At 43.5% G+C, this 27,879-nt stretch overlaps 2 protein-coding genes across 14 annotated transcripts in view; one reads left to right on the forward strand and one right to left on the reverse strand.

The window, feature by feature from the left end:
* rftn2 (raftlin family member 2) overlaps positions 1 to 25,060 on the reverse strand; it is a 452,549-nt gene extending 427,489 nt beyond the window's left edge. For 2 of the 10 annotated variants that reach the window (XR_011592693.1, XM_070875932.1), the window contains exons 1-3: positions 22,897 to 23,351; positions 12,485 to 12,637; positions 12,275 to 12,366 (exon numbers count right to left, since the gene is read on the reverse strand). Coding sequence is in view for 9 of the 10 variants with exons in the window: in XM_070875932.1 (XP_070732033.1) it covers positions 12,275 to 12,366; positions 12,485 to 12,637; positions 22,897 to 22,983 (332 nt within the window). In the remaining variant the exon portion in view is untranslated. The other 8 variants (XM_070875940.1, XM_070875934.1, XM_070875938.1 and 5 more) reach the window with 8 other exon arrangements.
* Positions 23,632 to 27,879, forward strand: part of plcl1 (phospholipase C like 1) — a 506,974-nt gene continuing 502,726 nt past the window's right edge. For 2 of the 4 annotated variants that reach the window (XM_070875920.1, XM_070875921.1), the window contains exons 1-2: positions 23,632 to 23,839; positions 27,543 to 27,640. The gene's annotated coding sequence lies outside the window, so the exon portion shown is untranslated. The remainder of the gene's footprint in view (positions 23,840 to 27,542; positions 27,641 to 27,879) is intronic. The other 2 variants (XM_070875922.1, XM_070875923.1) reach the window with 1 other exon arrangement.

Below are 27,879 nucleotides of genomic sequence, written 5' to 3' on the forward strand. Positions count from 1 at the left end.
TATCTCGTCGCCAGTTGTTATATATGAATAAAGAGTCTGACTGGATACTGAGCGCTCAAAGTAAAGTGTGACTTTAGCCTTTTATTGCATGTCTCCAGAGTGCCTCTCCAGCCTGTGAGGCCTCCTTAAGTATCTGTGCTCCCAAGGGATTGTGGGATCCCTTGGGACTCCAGGGGATGAGCCCTCTGGTGGCTGTACGAGGTATATACACAAGTTCACATACATAACAAACACAATGTCTATCGCCCCAGACTCCAACTTACATTCCGCCCCCACAGCATCGCCAGGTGAAAACACAGTCAACTGCAGGAGGCGTCCACTGGGAGGCCAGGCGCTTCAGGGACGATGATTAAAGGTGAGGTGGCAGAGGCAAGTAAAAAAAAATGTTTTACCCGCTCTTTCAGGTTTGTTGCCGCTTTTCTTTGCCCATGATCGATCAGCCCGGCATTCTGCTTCACTGCATCGGGCTGATCGGGTCAGATCCGTCAGGGAGATGCTAAGTTTTAGTTTTGCAGAGCCTGCAGTGATGGCCCTTCCCTTCAACATGGCAGCACTGCACGGCTCAGCGTGCAGCGCTGCTCAACCAACCACCCCATCTGCTGCCTCTTGTGCTCGAGGTCAGAAGTGTAACACCTGATTTAGCACTCCACCTCATTCCTGGAGCACTACCCCCAAATTTATTAAAAGTAGCCTGCCGCTAGTTTTTTCTACTTTTAAACGCTAGCGCCTCAAATAGGGCGCTCCAGAATTTCTCCCCCTTTGTTTTCTCATCAGTTCAAAATTTTTGCAGGCCATCCATTCATCTTCATTGCTTGACCTTGTCAGAAACACTTTCTCAATTTATTATGTATAAATATAATTTCTTTTTTTAAACTGTTCACTTAGCACTCATTCTTAAACCAAATATTATTTTGTACATTTCTTGCCACCTTCTGAAATCAAAATGTAACTTGATAATTCTCAAACCAGCTTCTTTCTGGAATGATTTTTTAGCAGAATGTTTACTTAGTGGTCCAGGAGATTGGTTGCCTCGATGCCTAAACTGGAATGTTTTCCTAGCATTAAAGCGAAGATAGCTCTAAAGGCATTGTTTTTATTGAAAGTACTCACATATTATACCCGATTAACTTATGTGAACAAATGGAAAGTTTTGTTGTCTGCTGGAGTCACACAAGGCAACGCCACTCTCCAAGATTCCGGTTATGCCACTTACAGGTATGCGTCCGAATGTGCCTAGCTCTGTTCAAAACAACCAGAGCTGAAAATTCACATCAATGTGAAAGCAGAGAGCCCCTCAGACACAACGCTATTGGCTTGGGATGCAAAATAGCAACGTAGTAGTGTAATTTCCTGGAGTCTCTCCAGACTAGTTCTGAGGCCAGTCTGAATCACAGCCCATTGTTTCTACTGGGTCCACTTCAGGGCATCACCCATCTGTGATGTCCAAAAGACCTAGTAAGCAAGGAGACACAACTTTGTGTACCTCACAGTAGGTAAAAAGAAAATGAAATTTGTTTTTAAAAAAAAATCAAAATGTCTTAAATATGCCATTTGCAGAATAATATGGGGAAGAAGAATAAATTTCTGAACCAAATTGAGAGTTTGGAATTGTTTAAAGTCTTCATATTATAGACAAATAATTATAAACTAGCTTGGCAGAGGGATGGGAATCTGAAAATAGATTCAGTAGGGAGGGGAGTAAAGCTGGAATTAGAAAGCAAAAATAAAGAAAGAAAGAGAGTTTGAAAGAGGAAACAAGCAGGAAAAAAAAACAAATTTAAAGGCACTTTGTCTAAATGCACACAGCATTCGTAACAAAATGGATGAGTTGACGGCACAAATAAATAAAAATGGGTATGATCTGATGGCCATTACAGAGACAAGGTTGCATGGATTCATGAAGGGGAAATCATGTTTAACTAACTTACCGGAATTCTTTGAGGATATAACGAGCATGGTGGATTGAGGTGTACCGATGGATGTGGTGTATTTAGATTTCCAAAAGGCATTCGATAAGGTGCCACACAAAAGGTTACGGCAGAAGATAGAGGTACGCGGCGTCGGAGGAAATGTATTAGCATGGATAGAGAATTGGCTGGCGAACAGAAAGCAGAGAGTCGGGATAAATGGGTCCTTTTCCGGTTGGAAATCGGTGGTTAGTGGTGTGCCACAGGGATCAATGCTGGGATCACAACTGTTTACAATATACATAGATGACCTGGAAGAGGGGACAGAGTGTAGTGCAACAAAATTTGCAGATGACACTAAGATTAGTGAGAAACCGGTTGTGTAGAGGACTCAGAGAGGCTGCAAGGAGATTTGGATAGGTTAAGCGAATTGGCTAAGGTTTGGCAGATGGAATACAATGTCGGAAAGTGTGAGGTCATCCACCTTGGAAAATAAAACAGTAAAAGGGAATATTATTTGAATGGGGAGAAATTACAACATGCTGTGGTGCAGAGGGACCTGGGGGTCCTTGTGCATGAATCCCAAAAGGTTAGTTTGCAGGTGCAGCAGGTAATCAGGAAGGCAAATGGAATGTTGGCCTTCATTGCGAGAGGGATGGAGTACAAAAGCAGGGAGGTCCTGCTGCAACCGTATAAGGTATTGGTAAGGCCGCACCTGGAGTACTGCGTGCAGTTTTGGTCACCTTACTTAAGGAAGGATATGCTAGCTTTGGAAGGGGTACAGAGACAATTTACTAGGCTGATTCCAGAAATGAGGGGGTTACCTTATGATGATAGATTGAGTAGACTGGGTCTTTACTCGTTGGAGTTCAGAAGGATGAGGGGTGATCTTATGGAAACATTTAAAATCATGAAAGGGATCGACAAGATAGAGGCAGAGAGGTTGTTTCCACTGGTAGGGGAGACTAGAACTAGGGGGCACAGCCTCAAAATATGGAGGAGCCAATTTAAAACCGAGTTGAGAAGGAATTTCTTCTCCCAGAGGGTTGTGAATCTGTGGAATTCTCTGCCCAAGGAAGCAGTTGAGGCTAGCTCATTGAATGTTTTCAAGTCAAAGATCGATAGATTTTTAACTAATAAGGGAATTAAGGGTTACGGGGGGAGGGCGGGTAAGTGGAGCTGAGTCCACGGCCAGATCAGCCATGATCTTATTGAATGGCGGAGCAGGCTCGAGGGGCTAGATGGCCTACTCCTGTTCCTAATTCTTATGTTCTTATGTTCTTATGTGACCAAGACTAGGAATTAAATATTATGGGGTATTTGACAATCCAGAAGGACAGAAAGGAAAAGGAGGTAGGGTAGCTCTACTGATAAATGATGGATTCACTGCAATAGTGAGAAATGATATTGGCTCAAATGATCAGGATGTTGAAACGGTTTGGGTGGAGATAAGGAATAATAAGGGGAAAAAAAGTCACTGGTGGGCATAGTCTATAGGTACCCTAACAGTAGCAACTCTGTTGGTCGGAGTATAAACCAGGAAATAGTGGGGGCTTGTAAAAAGGGAACAGCAATAATTATGGGTGATTTTAACCTCCATATTGATTGCACAGTTCAAATTGGTCAGGGTAGCCTTGAGGAAGAGTTCATAGAGGGCCTAAGGGATAGGTTCCTTGAGCAGTACGTAACGGAACCAACCAGGGGGCAGGCTATCTTAGATATGGCCCTGTGTAATGAGACAGAATTAATCAACAATCTCCTAGTAAAGGATTCCCTTGGAATGAGTGATCATAGCATGATTGAATTTCAAATTCAGATGGAGGTGGAGAAAGTTGGATCTCAAACCAGCGTACTAAGCTTAAATAAGGGAGACTATAAAGGGATGAAGGCAGAGTTGGCTAAAGTGGACTGGGAAAATAGATTAAAGTGTAGGATGGTTGATGAATAGTTGCGAACATTTAAGGAGATATTTCGCAACTCTTATGAAAAATATATTCCAGTGAGGAGAAAAGGATGCAAGAGAAAAGATAGCCATCCATGGCTAACTAAAGAAATAAAGGACGGTATCCAATTAAAAACAAAGGCATATAAAGTGGCCAAAACTAGTGGGATGACAGAAGATTGGGAAGCTTTTAAAAGCCAACAAAGAATGACTAAAAAAAATTTTAAAAAAGGGAAGATAGACTATGAAAGTAAACTAGCACGAAATATAAAAAACAGACAACAAGAGTTTCTATAGGTATATAAAAAGGAAAAGTGTGGCTAAAGTAAATGTTGGTCCCTTGGAGGACGAGACCGGGGAATTAGTAATGGGGAACATGGAGATGGCAGAAACTCTGAACAAATGTTTTGTATCAGTCTTTACAGTAGAGATAGTCATGGGGGAGGAACGTAACACAATCACTAAAGGAGGTGGTACTCAGATAATGGGATTAAAGGCAGATAAATCCCCTGGACCAGATGGCTTCCATCCTGGGGCCTTAGGAGAAGTAGTGGCAGGGATTGTGGATGCATTGGTTGTAATTTACCAAAATTCTCTGGATTTTGGAGCGGTCCCAGCAGATTGGAAAATGGCAAATGTAACGCCCCCATTTAAAAAAGGAGGCAGACAAAAATCAGGAAACTATCAACCAGTTAGCCTAACATCTGTGGTTGGGGAAGTGTTGGAGTCCATTTTTGAAGAAGCAGTAGCAAGACATTTGGAAAAGCATAATTCGGTCAGGCCGAGTCAGCATGGATTTATGAAGGGGAAGTCATGTTTGACAAATTTGCTGGAATTATTTGAGGATGTAACGAACAGGGTGGTTAAAGGGGGAACCAGTGGATGTGGTGTATTTGGATATCCAGAAGGCATTTGACAAGGTGCCACATAAAAGGTTACTGCACAAGATAAAAGTTCACAGGGTTAGGGGTAATATATTAGCATGGATAGAGGATTGACTAACAAACAGAAAACACAGAGTCGGGATAAGTGGTTCATTCTCTGGTTGGCAATCAGTAACTAGTGGGGTGCCGCAGGGATCAGTACTGGGACCCCAATTATTTACAAACTATATTAACGACTTGGAAGAAAGGATAGAGTGTAATGGAGCCAAGTTTGCTGACAATACAAAGATGGGAGGAAAAGCAATGTGTGAGGACACAAAAAATCTGCAAAAGGACAAATAGGCTAAGTGAATGGGCAAAAATTTGGCAGATGGAGTATAATGTTGGAAAGTGTGAGGTCATGCACTTTGGCAAAAAAAATCCAAGAGCAAGTTATTATTTAAATGGAGAAAAATTGCAAAGTGCTGAAGTAGCACGGGACCTGGGGGTACTTGTGCATGAAACACAAAAGGATAGTATGCAGGTACAGCAAGTGATCAGGAAGGCCAATGGAATCTTGGCCTTTATTGCAAAGGGGATGGAGTATAAAAGCAGGGACTTCTTGCTGCAGTTATACAGGGTATTGGTGAGGCCACACCTGGAATACTGCATACAGTTTTAGTTTCCATATTTACGAAAGGATATACTTGCTTTGGAGGCAGTTCAGAGAAGGTTCACTAGGTTGATTCCGGAGATGAGGGGGTTGACTTGAGGAAAGGTTGAGGAGGTTGGGCCTCTACTCATTGGAATTCAGAAGAATGAGAGGTGATCTTATCGAAACGTGTAAGATTATGAGGGGGCTTGACAAGGTGGATGCAGAGAGGATGTTTTCACTGATAGGAGAGACTAGAAATTGGGGGCATAATCTTAGAATAAGGGGCCGCCCATTTAAAACTGAGATGAGGAGGAATTTCTTCTAGGAGGGTTGTGAATCTGTGGAATTCGCTGCCTCAGATGCTGTGGAAGCCGGGACATTGAATAAATTTAAGACAGAGACAGACAGTTTCTTAACCGATAAGGGATTATGGGGAGCGGGCAGGGAAGTGGACCAGAGTCCATGATCAGATCAGCCATATGGCCTACTCCTATTTCTTATGTTCTTATAAATCTGAAAATTTATTTCACATATCTACCATTTCCCAATCATAAAATTTCAACCCAACTTTTTCCCAAAACAAAAGGCCAACAGCCCATTGAAGCTCATCCTTCTAGAGTCTAAACTCTCTCATCACATCATCATAAACTATATTTTGAACATCCCTAATATTTTTGCTCTCCTGCTCCACTTAGCAAATTTGTCTAAACTTTGAGGAAATACATTATTCCTGATTTACATCAAGTATCTCAATTTACTTTTCACTGTCCTCTGATCCTACTTTTAATTTCAGTACACTGTTAAAAGGTAATTCAATCTGCTGCTTTCAGGTTTGTTTCGTTTGTTACATAAATTCCTCTAAAAAAAAAACTACCAGGCCCAGACATACACATACGAAGTTCTAGCCATCTTTTTTCTTACCCGTCACTATTTAAAACATTAATCCAACCGTTACGATTCTGTTAAACGGTTTCAATTAAACATTTATTTAGTTACATCTTCAATCTGCCTTTTGTTGACCTCTTCACCATAGAATACTCATTTTAGTTATGGTCATAAAGTGACTTTGGTACGATTCCCATTCCTTCCTACTCGATTTACTTGTACCTTTTAAAATTCTCTTTAAATAAGAAAATCTAATAAATTAAAACTAGTCAATGTAATTTTAACCATAGAATGAAACAGCACAGAAGGAGGCCATTGTGCCTGTGGTAGCTCTATGAAACAGATCCAATTAGCTTCACTCCCCTGTTCTTTCCCCACAGCCCAGAAAATGTTCTCCCTTCAAATACTTATTCAATTCCCTTTTGAAATTTATTATTGAATCTACTCCACTACCCGTTAAGGCAGTGCATTCCAGATCACAACAACTCACTACGTTAAAAAGGTTTTCCTCGTGTCGCCTCTGGTTCTTTTGCCAATTACCTTAAAACTGTCCCCTCTGGTTACTGACCCTTCTGTCCCTGGAAACTGTTTCTCCATATTTACTCTATCAAAATGCTTCAGAATTTTGAACAGGTCTATTAAATCTCCCCTTAATCTGCTCTATGTATATTTTTCTTGTAATTATGGACTTTCTTTCCACATCTCAAAGTAACCACAACAAAAGATTTCCCAGTTCTACTTTCCATTTCATCCCCCTTAAAGCCATTCTCTTAGGTCTAAAATTTACTTTTCTGCAAACTTGGTCAAAGAATACCTTGTGTTGGTATTTTTCGTGAACACAGAACTTCACGAATTTGACATGTCCTGTACAAGTATGAAACTGAAGCAAGCATCACCGAGGTTGATCGGCCAGACAAACTCACACAAACTTCATGAAGCAAGGCAAGTGTCATGTATTCTAGAGTCATTGTAACCCATGTATAAGCTGACCCAAGTTGTACACCTTGAGAATATTGACCACAAGGGGGTGAACTTGTGGGAGACACTCCTAACCTGGACTTTCAGGTATAAAAGGGGAAGCTCCACCCACCGTCTATCTCTTGAGGCCCTGGTAATAAAGGTAACTGGTCACAAAGTGACCACCTCTCAAGTATGGGCCTCATGCGCATTTATACTGTATAGTAAGGACATATCATTGGCGACGAGAAACTGGGATTTAAATCACGCGAGCATGGCCACTAGCAGCACAGAAGAGAGATACTGTGTTCGTGATGATTGGGATGACTTTATTGAGAGGCTACAACAAAGTTTTGTCACGAAGGAATGGTTGGGACAGGATTCGGCTGACAAACGCAGGGCTCATTTCCTGACGGTTTGTGGATCCTGAACGTACTCCCTGATGAAGGACCTTCTAGCACCAGAGAAGCCGGCGAACAAGACGTTCGAAGAGCTCAGTGAGTTGATCGGGGAACACCTTAAACCGGCGAGTGGCATGCACATGGCGAGACACCGGTTTTACACGTACCGGCGGCGAGAACAGCAAAGCATTCCTGACTTCGTGGCAGATCCCCGGCAACTGGCGAGCCTATGTAAGTTCACAGGTGCATGCAGAGCGGAGATGCTGCGAGACTTTTTTTTTTTTTTAAATTGAGGGCATCGGGCACACAGGGGTTTTCAGGAAACTGATTGAGACTAAAGACTTGACCTTGGAATCGGCGGCTCTGATAGCCCAAACATTTATCTCGGGGGAAGAAGAGAACAGAATGACGCATGACAAAAATCTTGGCTCAATTGCGGCAAACGACCAGGGAGTCAACATTGTTAACGCGGCACACAGTTTTCTAGGCAGACAAGGGCAATCGGACATGCGTCGTCGAACCCAAAGGGGGAATTCAACAGAGGCAATGGCTAGCCGAACAGTGATTCATGCCAGCGCAATGGACAATGCGGCCATCAACACCTGTTAATGGTGCGCTTAAGGACAGTTACAGAGACAGAGACGATCGACTTGTAATGGACCTTTTGTTTCCAACAACAGGACCTCCAGCTCATGCTGGAGGTGTGGAGGCAAACACCCAGCCAGAGCTTGCAAGTATCAGCAATATACCTGCAATGTCAGCGGTCACTTGGCGCGTACGTACAGGAAGCCTGCAGCCAGGTTAACGTACGAGGAGGACGGGCCCGATGTAAGCCCTACAAGGCCAAATGAATACTGGGGGAAATCGCTGGATGTTGAAGTTCAGCGAGTTCAAGTGGAGCACATACAGTTCATATACCAGGACGCCACCGATAATGATGAAAGTGCTGCTCAATGGCATCCCAGTATTAATGGAGCTAGACACGGGGGCCAGCCAGTCCCTGATGAGTATCAAACAGTTCAAAAGTTTGTGGGTGTCCAAGGCCAGGAGGCCAAAATTATTGCCGATTAATGCACAGCTGCGGACATATACAAAGGAGATCATTCCGGTGCTCGGCAGCGCCACGGTAGTCGTGACCCACAAAGATTCGGAGAACAGGTTGCCACTCTGGATTGTCCCGGGGGACGGTCCCGCACTACTGGGGAGGAGTTGGCTTGCTGTCATGAACTGGAAATGGGGCGATGTCAATGCAATTTCTTCTGTGGAGCGAGTATCATGCTCACAGGTCCTGGACAAATTTGACTCACTATTTCAACCCGGCATCGGCACTTTCATGGAGGCCAAGGTAGTGATTCACATAAACCCGGACACCAGGCCAGTACACCACAAGGCCAGAGCGGTGCCGTACGTGATGCGGGAAAAGATAGAATGCAAATTAGACCGCCTGCTGAGAGAAGGCATCATCTCGCCAGTCGAATTCAGTGACTGGGCGAGCCCGATCGTGCCGGTGCTCAAGGTGGATGGGTTGGTCAGGATATGTGGGGATTACAAGGCCACCATCTATCGGGTGTCACTCCAAGACAAGTAACCGCTACCAAGAGCGGAGGACCTCTTTGCGACGCTATCCGGTGGCAAACTTTTTTCAAAATTGGACCTGACCTCAGCTTACATAACCCAGGAGCTGGCGAGTGAGTCGAAGAAGCTGACCACCATCACAACACACAAGGGGTTGTTTGAGTACAACAGATGTCCGTTCGGGATTCGTTTGGCTACCGCGATCTTTCAGCGGAATATGGAAAGCCTCCTCAAGTCGATTCAGAGGATGGTGGTTTTTCAAGACGACATCCTCATCACGGGTCGCGATACTGAAGAACACCTCCACAACCTGGAGGAGGCGCTACGCAGACTGGACCGGGTAGGGCTGAGACTGAAAAAGGTGAAGTGTGTCGTCTTAGCTCCAGAGGTAGAATTCCTGGGGAGGAGGGTAGCAGCAGACGGGATCAGACCCACTGCGTCCAAAACGGAAGCGATCCACAGAGCACCCAGACCCCGTAACACGACGGAACTGCGTTCGCTCCTGAGGTTCCTGAACTATTTTGGTAACTTTCTTCCCAAATTGAGCACACTGTTAGAGCCGCGACATGGGCTCCTACACAAATGTCGTGATTGGGACTGGGGGGACAGCCAGGAAAGGGCTTTTGATGGAGCATAACAAGTTGCGTGTTCTAACAAACTGTTAATGTTATATGACCAGTGTAAGAAACTTGTTCTAACGCGCAATGCGTCGTCCTATGGGGTCGGGTTGCAGCATTTGAATGCCAATGGTCAGTTACAGCCGGTAGCTTATGCCTCCAGAAGTTTGTCCCAGGCAGAAAGGGGCTACGGGATGGTAGAAAAGGAAGCGCTAGCATGTGTATATGCAGTAAAAAAAAAAAAAAAAATGCACCAGTGCCTGTTTGGCAGGAAATCTGAGCTGGAGACAGATCACAAACCCCTAACGTCCCTTTTGGCCGACAACAAGGCCATAAATGCGAATGCATCGGCCTGCATAAAGAGGTGGGGACTTACGTTAGCCGCCTATAACTACACAATTCAGCACAGACCGGGCACTGAAAACTGTGCCGATGCACTCAGCAGGCTCCCACTAGCCACCACTGAGGGGGCAACTGAGCATGATGCTGAGATGGTCATGGCTGTTGAAGCTTTCGAAAGCAAAGGCTCACCTGCAACAGCCCGTCAGATTAAAGTCTGGACAAATAAAGACCCGCTACTGTCTTTAGTTAAGAAATGTGTACTGAATGGGGACTGGGCAGCCACATACGGGCATGCCCCGAGGAATTTAAACCGTTTCATAGGCGCAAGGATGAACTCTCGATTCAGGCCGATTGCCTACTGTGGGGAAACTGAGTAGTCATGCCCCAGAGGGGCAGAGAGGTGTTTATCAGAGAACTTCACAATGAGCACCCGGGCATTGTCATGATGAAGGCAATTGCCAGGTCACACGTTTAGTGTCCAGGGATAGATGCAGACCTGGAACTTTGTGTTCGCAGGTGCAACACGTGTGCTCAGCTGGGCAACGCACCCAGGGAAGCCCCCCCTTAGCCCCTGGTCCTGGCCCACCAAGCCGTGGTCACGCATCCATGTGGACTACACATGTCCTTTCATGGGAAAAATGTTTTTGGTTGTAGTAGACGCCTCCTCCAAATGGATCGAGTGTGCCATTTTAAATTCAAGCACATCCTCTGCCACGGTAGAACGTCTACGGGCAATGTTCATCGCCCATGGTCTACCGGATGTCTTGGTCAGCGACAATGGCCCGTGCTTCACAAGCACTGAATTCCAGGACTTCATGGCAGGCAATGGAATCAATCATGTCAGAACGGCACCATTCAAGCTGGCCTCAAACGGCCAAGCGGAACGAGCAGTGCAGATAATCAAACAGGGGATGCTCAGAATCCAAGGGGGTTCCCTACAAAGCGGCTTATCACGCCTCCTGTTGGCCAATAGATCCTGACCACACTCGCTCACAGGGGTTCCACCCACAGAGCTGCTAATGAAAAGGACGCTCAAAACCAGGTTATCCCTTATACACCCTATGAAAGAAATTGTTGAGAGCAGGCGTCAGTCACAATGTGACTACCATGACAGCAATGCGAGGGCACGATGTATTGATGTCAATGACCCTGTTTTTGTCCTTAATTACGCTGTAGGGCCCAAATGACTTGCAGGCACTGTGATTGCCAAAGAGGGGAATAGGGTTTTGGTCGTTAAACTTACCAATGGACAAATCTGCCGCAAACACGTGGATCAAACTAAAAGGAGGTTCAGCAACCCCATAGAAGAAGCAGAGGAAGAACACGACGTAGAGTTTACTCCACCACAGGTGACCGAACACCGGAACCAAGTGGAGGAGAGCCCAGTCACTGTGGGCAGTCCAGACAGGCCTGAGGCACCACAAACAGCAGACACTCAGCCAGCACCCAACAACCGGAGCCCCAACTCAGGCGCTCTACAAGGGAGCGTAAACCACCTGACTTAACCTGTGATCCCAATAAGGCTTGAGGGGGGGGGGGGGGGCGAGGAGAAGATGTCATGTATTCAACTATCATTGTAACCCATGTATAAGCTGACCCAAGTTGTACACCTTGAGAACATTGACCACGAGGGGGTGAACTTGTGGGAGACACTCCTATCTGGACTTTCAGGTATAAAAGGGGAAGCTCCACCCACCTTCATCACTTGAGGTCTTGGTAATAAAGGTAACTGGTCACAGAGTGACCTGCTCTCAAGTATGGGCCTCATGTGTATTTATACTGTATAGTAAGGACATATCAGTAAGCATCGGAGCATATTTAATTTATGGAGTCAAAGATGTGTTTTAAGCTCAGATCTTTAATACTTTAACAAGGAAACACTAGAGGCCCTCAAAAAATGTTATGTCTTGACCAAACTAGAAACATTCAGTCTGTATATTTCCCATCAGTTGTGCAGACTCCTGAAAGTATTTGGTAGGATTGCTGAAAACTTGGAATCAAGGTTTTCAATCGTTTCTACATTTCGGACTTTTCATGTGCACAACAATCAAACAAAGAAGCATTAGCTCTTCCTCATGCTATTTTTGAGGTGATTAAAAACTGCTTTTTATTCAAAATGTTTATACTCACCCTTTAGAAACTCCAGCTCTGTCATTTACTATTTTGACTTCTTTAACTGTTCCATACTGAGCAAAAAATTTTCTTAGATCATTTTCATTTGTCTGTGGAATAAAATAAAAAACTGCCTGAAACACAAATAAATAGTCTTGAATCTGCAAACTTCTACTTAGTGAAAATGAAGAATTACAAGTACTTTATTAGAATGCATACGAAACTAACTTTAAAATCAATTCCTCCTACAAAAATCCGATTGGGAATGACTGTTCCAAATCTTGGGGCACTGGTTGGATTGTTATTGTTCAGTGGCACTGGGGAAACTGGGTTTGGAGATGGAGATGAAGAATCCATTTGTGGCAGAGTAGAACTCTGTTGCTGTAAAAGAAAATGATTTTTTTTTTAAACCATTAATTCACCAAAATTATAAAAACATGCCATAATTGACTAATCAGTCCCTGGAACAAAATACAGTACTACAAATATACAGTCACTCACAAGGCTTTTATAATAGGAGTTTGGAAGAGTATGGAATCAAGCAGTTTACAAATCCAAATTTGAAATGCCATTTCAAAAACTGCTGTCAAACTTAAAGGTAAGTGTCTCAAACTAAAATTTTAAAATATGAACTCCTACTATTTTCCTTCTCCCTCACAGGTCTCACCAGATCATGTACCTTTTGCAAATCAACAAGGTAGTCCAATGCCAGTGTTTATTAGCAGTTCACAGGAAAATTGATGCAGGATTGCAACTGCTGTCCTTCAAATCCCCGCCCGCACCCCAGGCCAAAGCATATCGGTCCCCAGAGACACCATTTCATGGTGACTGAGCTTAAATTATAAAGTTAGAAAGAATGGGAACTGAGCCCTCCAGTCCACAGTGCATTTCTCCACTTGATTAATTATAAAAACTGCAGCATAAATGTACTTGTTTTTAGTTTATCTGGTTTCTACTTTCTCTATTTTCCCCTTTTAAGAACATAAGCGACAGCAAAAGAAAAGGCCACGAGGTCCATCATTACTCATCCTCAAGTAACCTACTCAATCACAGCATTAATACAAAAATACACTGTGCGGTTGATAAAGAAGAAAGCTGCGGACTGCAGGAAGATATCAATCAACTGGTCAGGTGGGCAGAACAGTGGCAAATGGAATTTAATCCAGAGAAATGAGAGGTAATGTATTTGGGGAGAGCTAACAAGGAAAGGGAGTACACATTAAATGGTAGGATACTGAGAAGTGTAGAGGAACAAAGGGATATGGGAGTGCATGTCCACAGATCCTGAAGGTAGCAGGCCAGGTGGATAAGGTGGTTAAGAAGGCATACGGAATGCTTGCCTTTATTAGCTGAGGCATAGAATATAAGAACAGATGGATTATGCTTGAATTGTATAAAACACTGGTTCAGCCATAGCTGGAGTACAGCTTGCAGTTCTGGTCACCACATTACAGGAAGGACATGATTGCACTGGAGAGGATACAGAGGGGATTTACGAGGATGTTGCCAGGAGTGGAGAATCTTTGCTATGAGGACAGATTGGACAGACTGGGTTTGTTTTCCTTGGAACACAGGAGGCTGAGGGGAGACCTCACTGAGGTGTATAAAATTATGAGGGGCCTTGATATAGTGGAGAGAAAGGGCCTATTTCCCTTAGCAGAGGGTCAACAACTAGGGGGCATAAATTTAAAGTAATTGGTAGAAGGTTGAAAGGTGATTTGAGGGGAAATTTCTTCACGCAGAGGGTTGTGGGGGTCTGGAACTCACTGCCTGAAAGGGTGGTAGAGGCAGAAACCCTCACCACATTTAAAAAGTACTTGGATGTGCACTTGAAATGTCGGAAAGTGGGATTAGGCTGGATAGCCTCTTGTTGGCTGGCGCAGACACGATGGGCCGAAGTAGCCTCCTTCCATGCTGTAAACTTCTATGATTAAACTGTATCTTGAAGGTACCCATTAGGAGAGTCTACTAATCCAGCCAGCTGGTCGTTATATATATCAAAAAAAGAGTGATAAATATATATATCAGTTTTAAATGTACTTTCTGGGCTTACTTTGAAGTAATTTTTTTTTTAAAAAAGGGAAATTAAATTATCAGCCCTAGTCAGGCATTTTTCTAGTTCATTATTAATGTTACTACAAGTTGGGCCCCTCAGGTCCAGAAACATCCGTGGTTCAGCATTAGTTGGGCGCCGAGGGCGAAGGTTTAAACGCAGTTGTGGGCAAGGACTCATAAGCCACGCACACACGCCCGCCGGGCGCTGTCGACATATACAGGTAAGGCAAGGTTAGGCGTGACCTTCCGTGGTCCGGAAAATTCTCTGTTTCGGCACCGGTCAGGTCCCAAGGATGCTGGACCATAGAGGTCCAACCTGTATAAAACTACCAGTAAAAGTTATATTCAACGGTTTTATCTTTTTTGAAAATAAAACTTTTTTTTAAAACCAACCCTTCTTTCTCCTAGCTTCATTTCAGTAAATTATATGCATAAGAATCCCAGAAAAACCTTGGCACACAAGTATAGAAGGAGATCAGCATATTTGGCCTATTCTTTCCACAATGTGCAATTTGCTCAATTAAATGCCAATTAATTCAATTTCCCAAAGAAAATCAGTAACTACAGGTAAAGCCTCAAAGAGGATAAAACTGCAAAATCTCTCACAAAAATTGAAATGTAGCAAAATTCTAAGAAATACATATTACTATTTCCGTTATTACCCTGAACAGTTGTATTTTGGCGATATTCGCATGAACACAGGAATGTCCACAAGGCATTTGACCCTCCATTTCCGTACTTACCTTTCTAACCTTCAATGCCATGCAAAATAGATAAGCTGCCAGCTCCTCTTAAAATTGTTACACTACTTTTGTATTACACAAACCTACTACTCTGGCAATTTCTTTCCAAAGTATTCCCATTCTCCAGTCTATCGGAACTCATGTTGCAGTTGCCAAAACAATGGCTGCATGCACTGATAGACAAAATGTTCCTGAGAGATGCAAGCCAACATCATTACCCTGTCTGATTTCCCCCTACCATCCATTTAAATTCCTCTCTCCCTTTCTCCAAGTGGTTATCTTTGTTATTCACATTTGAATATATGTATGGCAGAAAGCAGTAGCTGTGAAAGACACAAGAACGGCTTCTGCAAAGTTCTATTATTGACCACATCCCAATCTCCAGGGTCAGTTCACTTTAAGAGTGATGAGCAGACATGGAGCATAACTCTGCCTGCCATAGGTAAATTATGCAGCTGGGGAGGGGGCAGAAAGCTCCAGCTGATACAGAATTTTAAAAGCTTACAGTTGCTTAAGGGGCAAGCATCAATTTCATTGCTCTGGAAAGAAACTCCAGTGCAAAAGACAAGGTGGTACTGTTTGATTCATTGGAATTGGATGAAATATATATATATTTTTTTTATAAAAGGAAATGAGAAGCAGGCAACCCTCCTGAATGAACGAAGGATCAGTGGTTCTTTTTTTGCAGCTTTGCAAAGTAGCCAGTTATTTTGACAGAGAGCCTCCTGAAACAAGTGCAGAAGAGGGAATGCCTTCTTGAAGGGCATGGGAAAAAGCTGCCGGTATCACTGGTACTAGCTAGGTCAAGGGAGGTGGCACTTAGTGCAACTTTGTTGACACCCTGGACAGAAGTGCAAATCTGCGTAAGTTTAATAACGCAATGAGGAAAGGCAAGGTAACAGCATCTCTCCACCGTTGCGAAATGCACTACCACGTGTGCCAGTCCACTCATCACCTCAAGGGATGGATTTTCATTATTCAGTGAAAACAGTAGTTTTACACCAAAATTACTGTTTGCTGTGTTACCGTTTTTAGGCCTAACTTTCGGCCTTTGTGCACCGGTAAATTTGGCATTGCACGAGGAATCGCGGCGCAAACTGCAAGCTTTGGCAACTTTAGTCCGAGGCCGGTAGCACTGCGAGAGGGGCCTTGGGGAGGAGGGGGGAGGATTGCAAAAAACATTCACAAAACCCTTACCTCCTCCATCGCTGAAAAATAATTAAAAAATAAAAACTTTAACTTACCTTTCTTGCAGGTCTTCATACTTACTGCTGCTTGCAGGGCTGCATCGACAGATTTGACTCGGTCGGTATTGTGGGCGTGGCAGAGAGTGCTGAAAGTACGACAGAGTCGCACGTTGTTTCATGTCGGCGCACCTCTCCCCAGCAGTACTTGAAAGCGCTGCGCAAAGAGATACCCGAAGATCTTGCCGACCGGGTTTTTGCCGTGGAGGGTCAAATCGTGACAAACCCGGTCGCAAACCTGATGAAAATCCAGCCCCAAGTGTTCATGGAATACAAGAGGCATGCAATGTGCACTGTGGTTTTTCCAGGCAAGACATGTGCACCTTCTTTCACAAGACCCAGGTGCATGTTGACCCTTCCAATTTTCACTTCACGTCTGTTTCCTTATCCTCGTAACATTCTCTGCCTGTTGACACCCACAATGCCATGAGAAGTACAGGCCTTTTATGCTGTCTGCATCCTTCTTGCATGGCAAGATGGCACTTAATGACCCAAGAGTTGTTACCAGATGTTACCTGACCGTAGGCATCTGGCATGCTACAAGGAAGCGGTATTGGAACTCCTGGGGAGGTACAGAGTGTTGCCTGTCAAGGATAGAGAAGTCACAGGGCCAGTGCCAATTGTAGGTACTTCCTGTCTGTTATACATGTAAACTTGTATATACCTTATACAGCCACCAGAGGGCTCATCCACTGGAGTCCCAAGGGATCCCACAATCCCTTGGGAGCACAGGTACTTAAGGAGGCCTCACAGGCTGGAGAGGCACTCTGGTGACCTGAAGTAAAAGACTACGGTCACACTTTACTTTGAGCTCACAGTATCCAGTCAGACTCTTTATTCATACATAACACTGTCAATGTCTTTTATTTTCATCTCCTGCTGCAGCAGCAGTCTACCTCCATTCAATTGAATTCTTGTTCCTTCTACAATTTAGGATTTCTCTGCCAGTGACCCATTATAACCTTCTCCAGACAAAAATCACAGGAGAAGCAGAAGAGGATGACGTGCCAGACCATTCAACTTCAAGGCCATGGCTTGTAAACTTACTCGCACCATCATTTGCTTTCTCTCTCCCCAGTTCACCAACTCAGAGATTCAGCCTCGGAAAATAGATAGTGGAGATGTGGATATTGCACTGGGTGGATCACAGAGCATGAAGAAGCAAGAGAAATAATGGGTTTGCTGGGCCCGTGTGCAAGTTCACAGACGGTCAGTTCTTGGCTATGAAAAGTAAGATGCTAGCCAAGCATCACACCTATGTGTGGGGCAGAGGACAATCACCCAGCTGATGCCGATTGCAGGAGTCATGAGAGAGTCCATTGACAGCCTATGTACCAACACAAGGGAAATCTCATCACTGCAAGGCACATAACCTGGAGATGCAGCTATTCACCCACCAGTAGGCCAACTGTTTCACTGATCACAAACCAGACAGAACCAGGGCACGGTACTAGTGGCAGTGCAGGAGTCATCACATAATTGTGCTTTCACTTGTGGAAAAGAGGAAGCAATGCCAGGCAGCCACAATGAAATTCAGCCTAGTGCAGGCCCATTCCTGAACCATCATGAGCCAAGGACCAGAAACTGGCCTTTTCAACTCTAGTAATCAGATGAATAGTTAAGACTCCAAGTGAAAATTTTATTTTGATACATCAGTTACCAATTTTATTGAGGATTTTTCAAAGAGTAACATTTTAAGAACACAGAAGATGCTGTCTGTTCCAGTAATCTAGAGCTCCCTGGATGTCAAGCAGCATACAGGATACGATAAGGAAAAAAGGGAAAGTTTTGTCAAGATACCGAAATTGGCCAGCCTTGCGCCTATTTTAATGGCAATATTTCACCTTTTTTGACGGAAAAAGGTGTTCACCTAAATTGGGCAAAGTTGTGTGCCGGCGGTTTTGAAATACCGCTGAAAAGCGGACCGCAGTCGTGCAAGACCAAGAAAAGCGATATCGCTTTAAATTGGCCGTTCAGCGCACCCGTATTTTGCGCGAAAAAAAACACCCGAGAAAAGCCTGCGTTGCAGCCCCAGAAACAGCGGTAAGTATGAAGACCTTTAAAAAAGGCAAGTTAAAGTTTTTATTTTTAAATTCTTTTTCAACGACTCGCTAGAAAAGCGTCATGAATGTTTTGCGATTTTTTTTTGTGTGTTTGCCCCCCCCTCCCAGGGCCTGTCTTTTTCACGGTAATCAGCTTTGGACTAAAGTTGGCGAGGTCCGCGGTTTCCACCGCGAATCCCCGTGCAATGCCGATTTTTACCGTTAGGCGCATTTTGTTGCCAATTTTATGCCTTTAAACGAAAAATGCCAAAAAAATACTATCGGCAAAAGACCAATTTCTAGCCCCAAGCGTTCAATATTACTGAAAGCCTAAAGGCGTATAGAAAGTGCAGGGGTGACGTTAAAAAGAAAATTAGGAAAGCAAGGAGGGCATAAAAAATTATTGGCAAGTAAAATCAAGGAAAACCCAAAGATATTTTTTATGAATACATAAAGAGCAAGATCAAGGAAAGAATAAGGCCCATTAGAGACCACAAAGGTAACCTGTGTGTTGAGGCAGAAGGCATGGATATGGTTCTTAATGAACACATTGCGTCTGTCTTCTCAAGAGAGGGATGATGCAGACATTGTAGTTATAAGGAGGAGTGTGAAACATGCGATGAGATAAATATAGTGAGGGGGGAAATATTAACGGGTTTAGCATCTTTGAAAGTAGATAAATCGCCAGAGCCAGATAAAATGCATCTCAGGCTGTTGAGAAGCCAGGGAGGAAGTAGCGGAGGCTCTGACCATCATTTACCAATCCTCATACTAACATTGTACCATAGTTTAAAAATGGAGAAAAGGATAGACTGAGCAATTAGACAAGTCAGCCTAACCTTGGTGGTAGAAAACATTCTGAGGGACAGTAAGATCATTATGAAGGACAGGTCAGCATGGATTTGTTAAAGGAAGATCATATCTGACAAACTGAATTTAATTTTGAGAAGATAATGGAGGGTCGATGTGGGTAACATGTTTGATGTAGTCTACATAAATTTTACCAAGGCTTTTGACGAGGTGCAACATGGCAGGCTGGTCAGAAAATCTAAGGGAAAGAGGCAAGTTAGATCCAAAATTGACTCAGTGACAGAAAGCAATGGGGAATGGTCAACAGATGTTTTTATGACTGGAAGGCTGGTGCCAGTGGGGTTCCGTAGGGCTTGCAGTGTATAGCTGGGTCCCTTGCTATTTGTGGTATATATCAATTATTTAGACCTATGTAAATAGTAACTTTTATTTATACAACGCCTTTAACGTAGTAAAGCATCCCAAGGCACTTCACAACAGTGTTACAAGACAAAACAGCTAAATTTGACATCGAGCCACAAAAGAAATTAAGGCAGATGACCAAAAGCTTGGTTAAAGAGGTAGATTTTAAGGAGCGTCTTAAAGGAGGAAAGAGAGGCGGAGAGGTTTAGGGAGAGAATTCCAGAGCTTAGGGTCCAAACAACTGAAGGCACGGCCACCGATGGTTGAGCAGTTATAGTGAGGTTTGTTCAAAAGGGCAGAATTTGAGCAGCGCAGACATCTTTTGGGGTTGTGAGGCAGAAAATAATTGCAGAGATAGGATGGGGCAAGGCCATGGAAGAATTTGTAAAAAAGCATGATAATTTTGAAATCGAGGCGATGTTTAACCAGGAGCCAATGCATGTCAGAAATCACAGGGGTGATGGGTGATCGTGACTCGGAGAGAGTTCGGACACGGGCTGCTGAGTTTTGGATGACAGGAGTAGTCAAGTCTAGAGGTAACAAAGACATGAATAAAGGTTTCAGCAGCAGAAGAGCTGAGACAGGGGCGGACAATGTTCCAGAGGTGAAAAAAGGCGGTTTTAGTTATGCTGTGGATATGAGGCTGGAAACTCATTTCAGGGTCAAATGCAAAGAGTCATCTTCACCCTCAAATTGATGCTAGGGAGAGGGATGGAATCAGTGGTTAGGGAATGCAGTTTGTGGCAAGAACCAAAGATAATGGCTTCAGTCTTCCCAATATTTAATTGGAGAAAGTTTCTGCTCATCCAGTAGTGGATGTCGAACAAGCAATCTGATAATTTAGATACCAAGCAGGGGTCGAGGGAAATGGTAGAGAGGTAGAGCTGGGTGTCGTCAGCGTATATGTGGAAACTGACACCGTTTTCGGATGATATCGCCACGGGACAGCATATAGAGGAGAAAGAAGAGGGGGCCAAGGACAGATCCTTGGGGGACACCAAAGGTAACAATGCGGGAGTGGGAAGAGAAGCCGTTGCAGGAGATTTTCTGGCTATGATTAGATAGATAAGAATGGAACCAGGCGAGTGCATTCCCACCCAGCTGGACGATGGTGGAGAGGCGTTGGAAGAGGATGGAGTGGTTAACTGTGTCAAAGGCTACATACAGATCCAGAAGGATGAGGAGGGATAGTTTATCTTTGTTACACTCACAGAGGATGTCATTTCTGACTTTGATGAGAGCCGTTTCGGTATTATGGCAGGTGCGAAAACCAGATTGAAGGGATTCAAACATTGAATTCATGGAAAGATGGTCATGATTTGGGAGGTTGGAGATGGGGGCGATAGCTAGCAAGCAAAGTTGGGCCAAGGATTGGTTTTTTGAGGAGGAGCAATGACAGCAGATTTGAAGAGGGGAACAGTACCTGAGGAGAGAGAACCATTAACAATGTCTGCTAACATGGGAGCCAAAAAAGGAAGTTGGGTGTAAAGGAAGCATGATTAAGAAGTTTGCAGAGGATACAAAAATTGGCAATGCGGTTGATAGTGAGGAAGAAAGCTGTAGATATCCATGGACTAGTCAAGTGGGAAGAAAAGTGGCAAATGGAATTCAATCTTGAGAAGTGAGGGGTAATGCATTTGGGGAGAACTAACACGGCAGGGGAATACAAAATCAATGGTAGGATACCGAGAAGAGGGACCTTGGAGTGCATGTCCACAGATCCTTGAAGGTAGCAGGACAGGTAGACAAGGCAATTAAGACATATGGGATAGTTTCCTTTATTAGTTGAGGCATAGAATACAAAAGCAGGGAGATACTGCTGGAACTGTATAAAACACTAGTTAAGCAATAGCTGGAGCACTACGTACAGTTCTGGTCACATTAGAGAAGGTACAGAGATTTACGAGGATGTTGTCAAGACTGGAGAATTTTAGCTATGAGGAAAGATTGGATAGGCTGGGTTGTTTTCTTTAGAACAGAAGAGACTGAGGAGAGATGTAATTGACGTGTATAAAATTGAGGGGCCTAGATAGAGTGGATAGGAAAGACCTATTCCCATTGGCAGAGTGGTCAATAATCAGAGGCCAATGATTTAATGTAATTGGTAGAAGGATTAGAGGAGAGTTGAGAAATGTTTTCACCCAGAGGGTGGTAGGGATCTCTACCACTGCCTGAAAGGGTGGTAGAAGCAGAAATCCTCATTGCATTTTTAAAAAGTACTTGGATATGCACCTGAAGTACCATAACCTGCAAGGCTACGGGCCAAGAGGTGGAAAGTGGGATTAGGTTGGATAGCTCGTTTGGCTGACATACACACAATGGGCCAAATGGCCTCCTTCTGTACTGCAAATTTCTATGATTCTAAATACACTGAAGATCAGTCAGCACATCAGTCAATCAAGGTGACGACATTTTGGGTGTGTAACCAAGATTGAAAGATAAACAAGCATTAGTTGTTTTCTGTTCTAACCTCAGATTTATATTCTTATTGTTCTAAAATGCTAAAACACACATGAATGGATTGTATTAATTTTTGTTTGGTAAATGTTTTTTTTTGTTGCAATCTCAAATACATTTCACAGCATTTAATTTACTCATCATTTAATAATGTGCTTAAGATCAGTATAAGCAATCACAGAAATAAGGCAAGATTAATACTTTTGTGTTGTTTTTGGTCAAACTTTTCAAAGAGTCTATTGAGGTCTGGTGTGTTGGGCTAAGCGATTAAAAAAAAAATTATTTTCCATTGCATACAAATTGTCTATCATAAAAGTAGTTTGCAATTCTACTATGAGTAAAATCAAATTTCTCAACTGGTCAGTATATACTTAAACTTTCTATTAAGTGAAAAAATTGAATAGACGTCGACTAAAGAAAGCAGAGTTTATATCATTCCTACAATTAAATAAAATGATAGTGGTAATGTTACATCAGTGCACTAAGTACATGTTAGCATTAAAACTCATGACAGATATCGGTTATTATCTTGGAATGGGAAAAGTTGTGAAAAACATTCATGAAATCGGAGGATGCTGAAACATTAAATTTGATTCTCTTTTTAAAAAAATTGTTTCTGCTTTTTAACTTCTGGAACAGAAGGGGGGGGGGAAAGAGAGGGGGCGATACAATTTCATCACTTAATTTTACTTTTAAAAAAACTTGACTTGTTTCAGATCAAAGTATTTTTACTCTTCATTATTTTAAAATATCTAAATTTTACACGTCTCACCTGCCCTGTTTCTTCTGGATTTTTTCCACCATTCACCCAATATATTTTTACGTGTTCTACGTTAACATATTTGGAGAAATAGTTGAACTTCTTCATAACCACGAGAAGCTCTTACCTGCACTTCTAAGAACCATCCATAGTTCATTTCCAAAGTTTCAATAAGTGAATCCATGATTTTCCATTTGAAAACAAACTTAAACATCCTCTAGAAGATGTTTTGTTTTGGATATGGGGAGGTGGGTTGCAGCTCGCTAAACTTTTGAATTATTTAAATTTATTGAAGAAAAACCCAATGAAACACAACTCGGTAAAAAAAAAACTGCTTAAAATATACACCTATTAAAAAAAAATCACAATTGATAACGTTGCTTAATCGGAGAAAAAAACCCACATATTTATGAAGATAAACCAAATGTAAGTTGGGAGTTGTGTTTGCTGCCCTAATGGGTAAACCGCATTCAAACATAATTATCGGGGCTGGGCCAAGGCGCGCGCCCGAAACCGTTAGTCTGTGCACGCGGCTCCCTCCCCGCCTCCTCCTAACCAAAACAACACGACGACCAACACCAACTGAGGCCGTGTCCGGTTTGTCTGGTGTTTTTTTTAATTCATGTGAGAAACAAAAACCACGTGTTACTTTCAATCACCGATTTTTTAAATACCTGTCTCGACATTAAATTAATTGAAATCGGCACAACGAATCTTCTTTGACCCATCCCATTATCGGCAATTTTTTTTTAAAAGTTATTAAATTTGCTCACCTATTTAATTTTTCAAAGCAATTTTTAAAAAAAACTTAAGGTCTAATGTATTGCACAGCAGTGATGTAGTAGCCCGGCCACGCCGATTGAAAGCGCAGAACCCGGCATCAGTGTCCGGGCCGATCTGCCAAAACTGGCGAGAACTGGAACCAGTGCGCCCGCGCAACGGCTTTTGGCGGGAAGGCAACGCTCGCAAACCCCCCAAAACAAAAAAGTAATCCTCCATGAGGACGGGAATGTCGGATGTATCGTTACGGCCGTTAAAGTCTAAATCCCACAGTAAATATCGCCGTGAACGTAAGTTGGTACCAAATGATAAAGGTACCATTGTTTTCCCCCTCTCCGAACTAAATCACGACCAAATCGGATTTAATGTGGAAAATTACCAAATGGGACAACGACCAAATTCAAAGATCTTATCGTTTAAACTGTCACTTCAATCTTACTGTTAAATGAAGTTTCTATGACGAAAATGTGAATCCTGACTGAATTTCGCACCTTTCCTTTCCGTAAATCCAACACTAAATCCAGCACGCCATCTCGCTAAATACCTTTAAATTCAAAAAGAAATATACCGAAAACGAAATCCTAGCCCCAAATATGGGTGCCTGCAACAGCTCCCCTCACACTGGCGTCGAGCTAAAGGCGCGGCGTGGCCATGTTTTGCCGGCACGCCTTGAAAGCATCGCCTAACTCCCAGCCCAACCTATCATGTCGAGGTGTCTTTCCCTTGGCCAGATGTATTAATAGTTTATATATAAACACATGGCCGAGCGAGCGTTGGGCCTGCGATTACAATCCGGTTATAATCAGATGATAACGCCCATCACGAGAGCGGACACAATCGCTCCCCAAGTACATGGAAAACAACTTCAGTCCGCTCTTGGCTGCCGTCTCCCCGCCGCCGCACAGACCTGCTCTCTACCAGAGCGGCACTCGTGAGGCCGCTGCCCAGGCTCCACTCACCGCTCCTTCGTTGTCCATCTGCACGGACAGGTCGTCTTCAGGCTCTTGGGGGAGGAGGAAGGGGGCACCGTTTTTACTCAACGTGCAAAAAAGCCCGTTAGTTCCGTACTTGGATTTGTGGGCAACTGGCAGCACCTTAAATTACCGGGTTGTACCACATCGAATCAGTGACCGGGGGCGGTCAAAACCCCCACCGGCTCCACTCACAAAACAAACCAATCAAATCCCAGGGGGACTGAGTCCGCTTTAAATAGTATTAAATATTCAGTGCCAGCGACATGTGTTTCCAAAGCAGGTTTTAGCAACAAGAAACTTTGCATCCAATTAAGACTAAAAATCCGTGTTTTGTCACTTTCATTCTGGAAAGTTTTACTTTCCTTAAGTTACCGTGCAACTGTTGCTGTTGTCAATCATCTTGTAGTTAGTTCAGTGTCAGTGTAAATGACGAGGTCAGTCGTGAACTTAATGTGTGGCAATAGTTGGGATTTGCCAGAACCGTTGCGTTCAGAACGCACACCTACCCCGCAGTTACTGACTGCAGCTTGCGTGGTGCGCTCGTTCGCGGAGGGATTGCAATTCGCACATAGGAAAGGGTGCGTGCGGCTGAACTTTTGCTCTCACATCACCATTCGTGCGGCTCCCAGCTCCCTTGCCCAGCATTCCTCTGAAGTATCAGTTGACCGACAAATCTTCAGTACGAAATTGAAACGACTTATAATGTGTCAAACCATTTGAAAAGCACTTTTATTATGCAGCTTTTTGATTTATTAATTATTGAATGGTTACACTTATCGCACTGGCCCAAACAGTACTTGTCTCCCCAGATAATGTTTTTGTTTCTAAACGCGAAATGCTATTTTAGACTGATCGTATTGACGGGTAGAAACACATACAAAAACACACGAATAATCCAGTGTTTTACAATGCCATCATCTGTTGGCGAACAGAAAAAAAAATCAATTGAAAATGGAGATATAAGTGTGTTTCATGCAATTTTGTTAGCTCAAACTAAATACGTGCAAAATGTACTTTTTTATTCATTCATTCACGTGATGTGGGCGTCGCTGGCAAGGCCATCATTTATTGTCCATCGCAAATTTCCCTTGAGAAGGTGGTGGTGGCCGCTTTGAACCACTGCAATCCGTGTGGTAAAGGTAATAACACAGTGCTCTTAAGTAAGAAGTTCCAGGAGATGCAGAAATGGCGATATATTTCCAAGTCAGGATGGTGTGTGACTTGGCAGGGAACTTGGAAGTGGAGGTGTTCCACTGCGCTTGTTGCCTTGTCCTTCTAGGTGGTAGAGGTTGCGGATATGTGAGGTGTTGTCGAAGAAGTCTTGGTGAGTTGCTGCAGTGCATCTGGTAGATGGTACACACTGCAGCCACGGTGCACTGGTGGTGGAGGGAGTAAATGTTTAAGGTGCTGGATGGGGTGGCAATCAAGCGGGCTGCTTTGTCCTGGATGGTGTTGAACTTCTTGTGGTGTTGGAGCTGCACTCAGTCAGGCAATTGGAGAGTATTCCATCACACTCCTGATTTGTGCCTTGTAGATGGTGGGAAGGCTTTGGGGAGTCAGTAGGTGAGACAGTCGCCGCAGAATACCCAGCCTCTGATCTCCACTTTGTTGGGTAGATGACAGTGTTGTAGCTGGCGCAGCTAGTTCTGGAGCACAAGTCTTCAGCATGACAGCCGGGCTCTTCTGACTTCCAACCTTTCCTGCTCCATGTACTCATCACCCTCCTCCTCAAAGCACAAGAATAATGGAATCCTGAGCGGGAAATCCATTATTTTACTATGCAGAGCTCCCTTTAAACTCCCAACGAATTTCACAAAATACCGTTTAATACTCAGATATTGCATCTTCTACATAGTGGAAATGACTTCCAGCCAAAACTGTGTTGCAGAATTGCACTCCTGTGTGACCTTTCAACTTCTAAATCTCTTCCCACCTGTGGGACATGGTACAGTCTCAGCACTCATCATCATAGGCGGTCCCTCAAACGAGGATGACTTGCTTCCACATGAGTTCACAGATGTTTCAATGAAGGACCCGATATTCTCGTCCTCAACTCTAATTGAAGGGGTGGAAGATGCCTGTGCATGGATTTTTTTAAAGTGTAGTGACCGTTGCACATCAGCCATCACACGCGCTTGACAGAGCTAGGCTTTTAACCAGTGGCAAGGTTTAACCAGGACAACTGGAGACCTGTTCTGCTGCACGGACCTAGTGGGCGCACATATCGCAGTGTGGGCTTGCCTGTGCTGCCCCTGGGCCCTCAGCTCTTCTGGGCCCCGTATCCTTATTTGCCGCACCTCCGCCACAATCTCTCGCTGCACTTTACTCACAGTACTTTAAATTACTGCTGAATAGGCAAAGGGCTACTTACTAGCATTGCCATTGCCAGCACTATCACCATTGTAGCAGTGATTATTTTTAGAGTTGGTAAGTGGGCAGAAACAAAGGGAAATCTTGAGATTTCATCCCTTCCTTTAAATTTGACAGGGCTGGTGACTCCGGTTACAGCAAGGTCAGGGGAGAGAAATCATGATAGCCATTTTATGGAGTGGAGTCTCGGCAGAGAGCCTTGCCATTTTACTTGGCAGACTGCCTTTACACAATCCAAAAATTGATGTTTATTTCATAGAAATTCCAGGTCTTAGAGTCAGAAGTACTAAAGTTGTTGGATTGGTGAAAAATTATATTAGTTTAGCTTCTGCACTGGCTATTTTCTTGTAGAACAACATTTACTCTATGTTAGGCTGCTGCTTTTCTGTCATGAACTTCAGGATTAACATTTTCACCGGGAATATCCTTGAGAGTTTGCCTGATCTGCTGTCATAACTTGGATGGAAGATCTACAGAAACCCCATATAAGCTGTGTAGCTGGGGTCTCCACTGAAGTTACAGCAGCAGATTGGGAGAACTCCTGGAAAAATTCCAGGTGATAATGTGCACCTGTTGTGTTTCTTTTGTCAGGATGAAATTTTCTAACTTCATGCAGAATTTTGAGCTGGGTTCTCTCATTCTGCTGCAGGTGAAAGTCGTGAGGGTTAGACTTCCAGTTTTCCCTTGACAGCAGGTGGCCTAGGCCACACTCTCGGGAGCTGTGTAAGTTTTCCATGCAAACATTAGGTAAGCTTGTCAAGATAAGACTTATCTTTCCTTTGAACTTTTACCACTCAAACAATGTGTTATGTAAACATATATATAGGGCCATATAAGTTTATAGCATAGGTGGAGATCTGTTGGCCCATAGTGTCAGCGCCAGTTGTTTCTGATAACCTTCTAAAAATTAATACCACTGTCCTCTCTCCGTAGTTCTGTATCTTCCTCTGCTTCAAATATTTATCCACTTTTTCTTTAAAAAGTGC

The sequence above is a fragment of the Pristiophorus japonicus genome, chromosome 3 (genome assembly GCF_044704955.1).
Source record: "Pristiophorus japonicus isolate sPriJap1 chromosome 3, sPriJap1.hap1, whole genome shotgun sequence".
Lineage (NCBI taxonomy): Eukaryota > Metazoa > Chordata > Chondrichthyes > Pristiophoridae > Pristiophorus > Pristiophorus japonicus.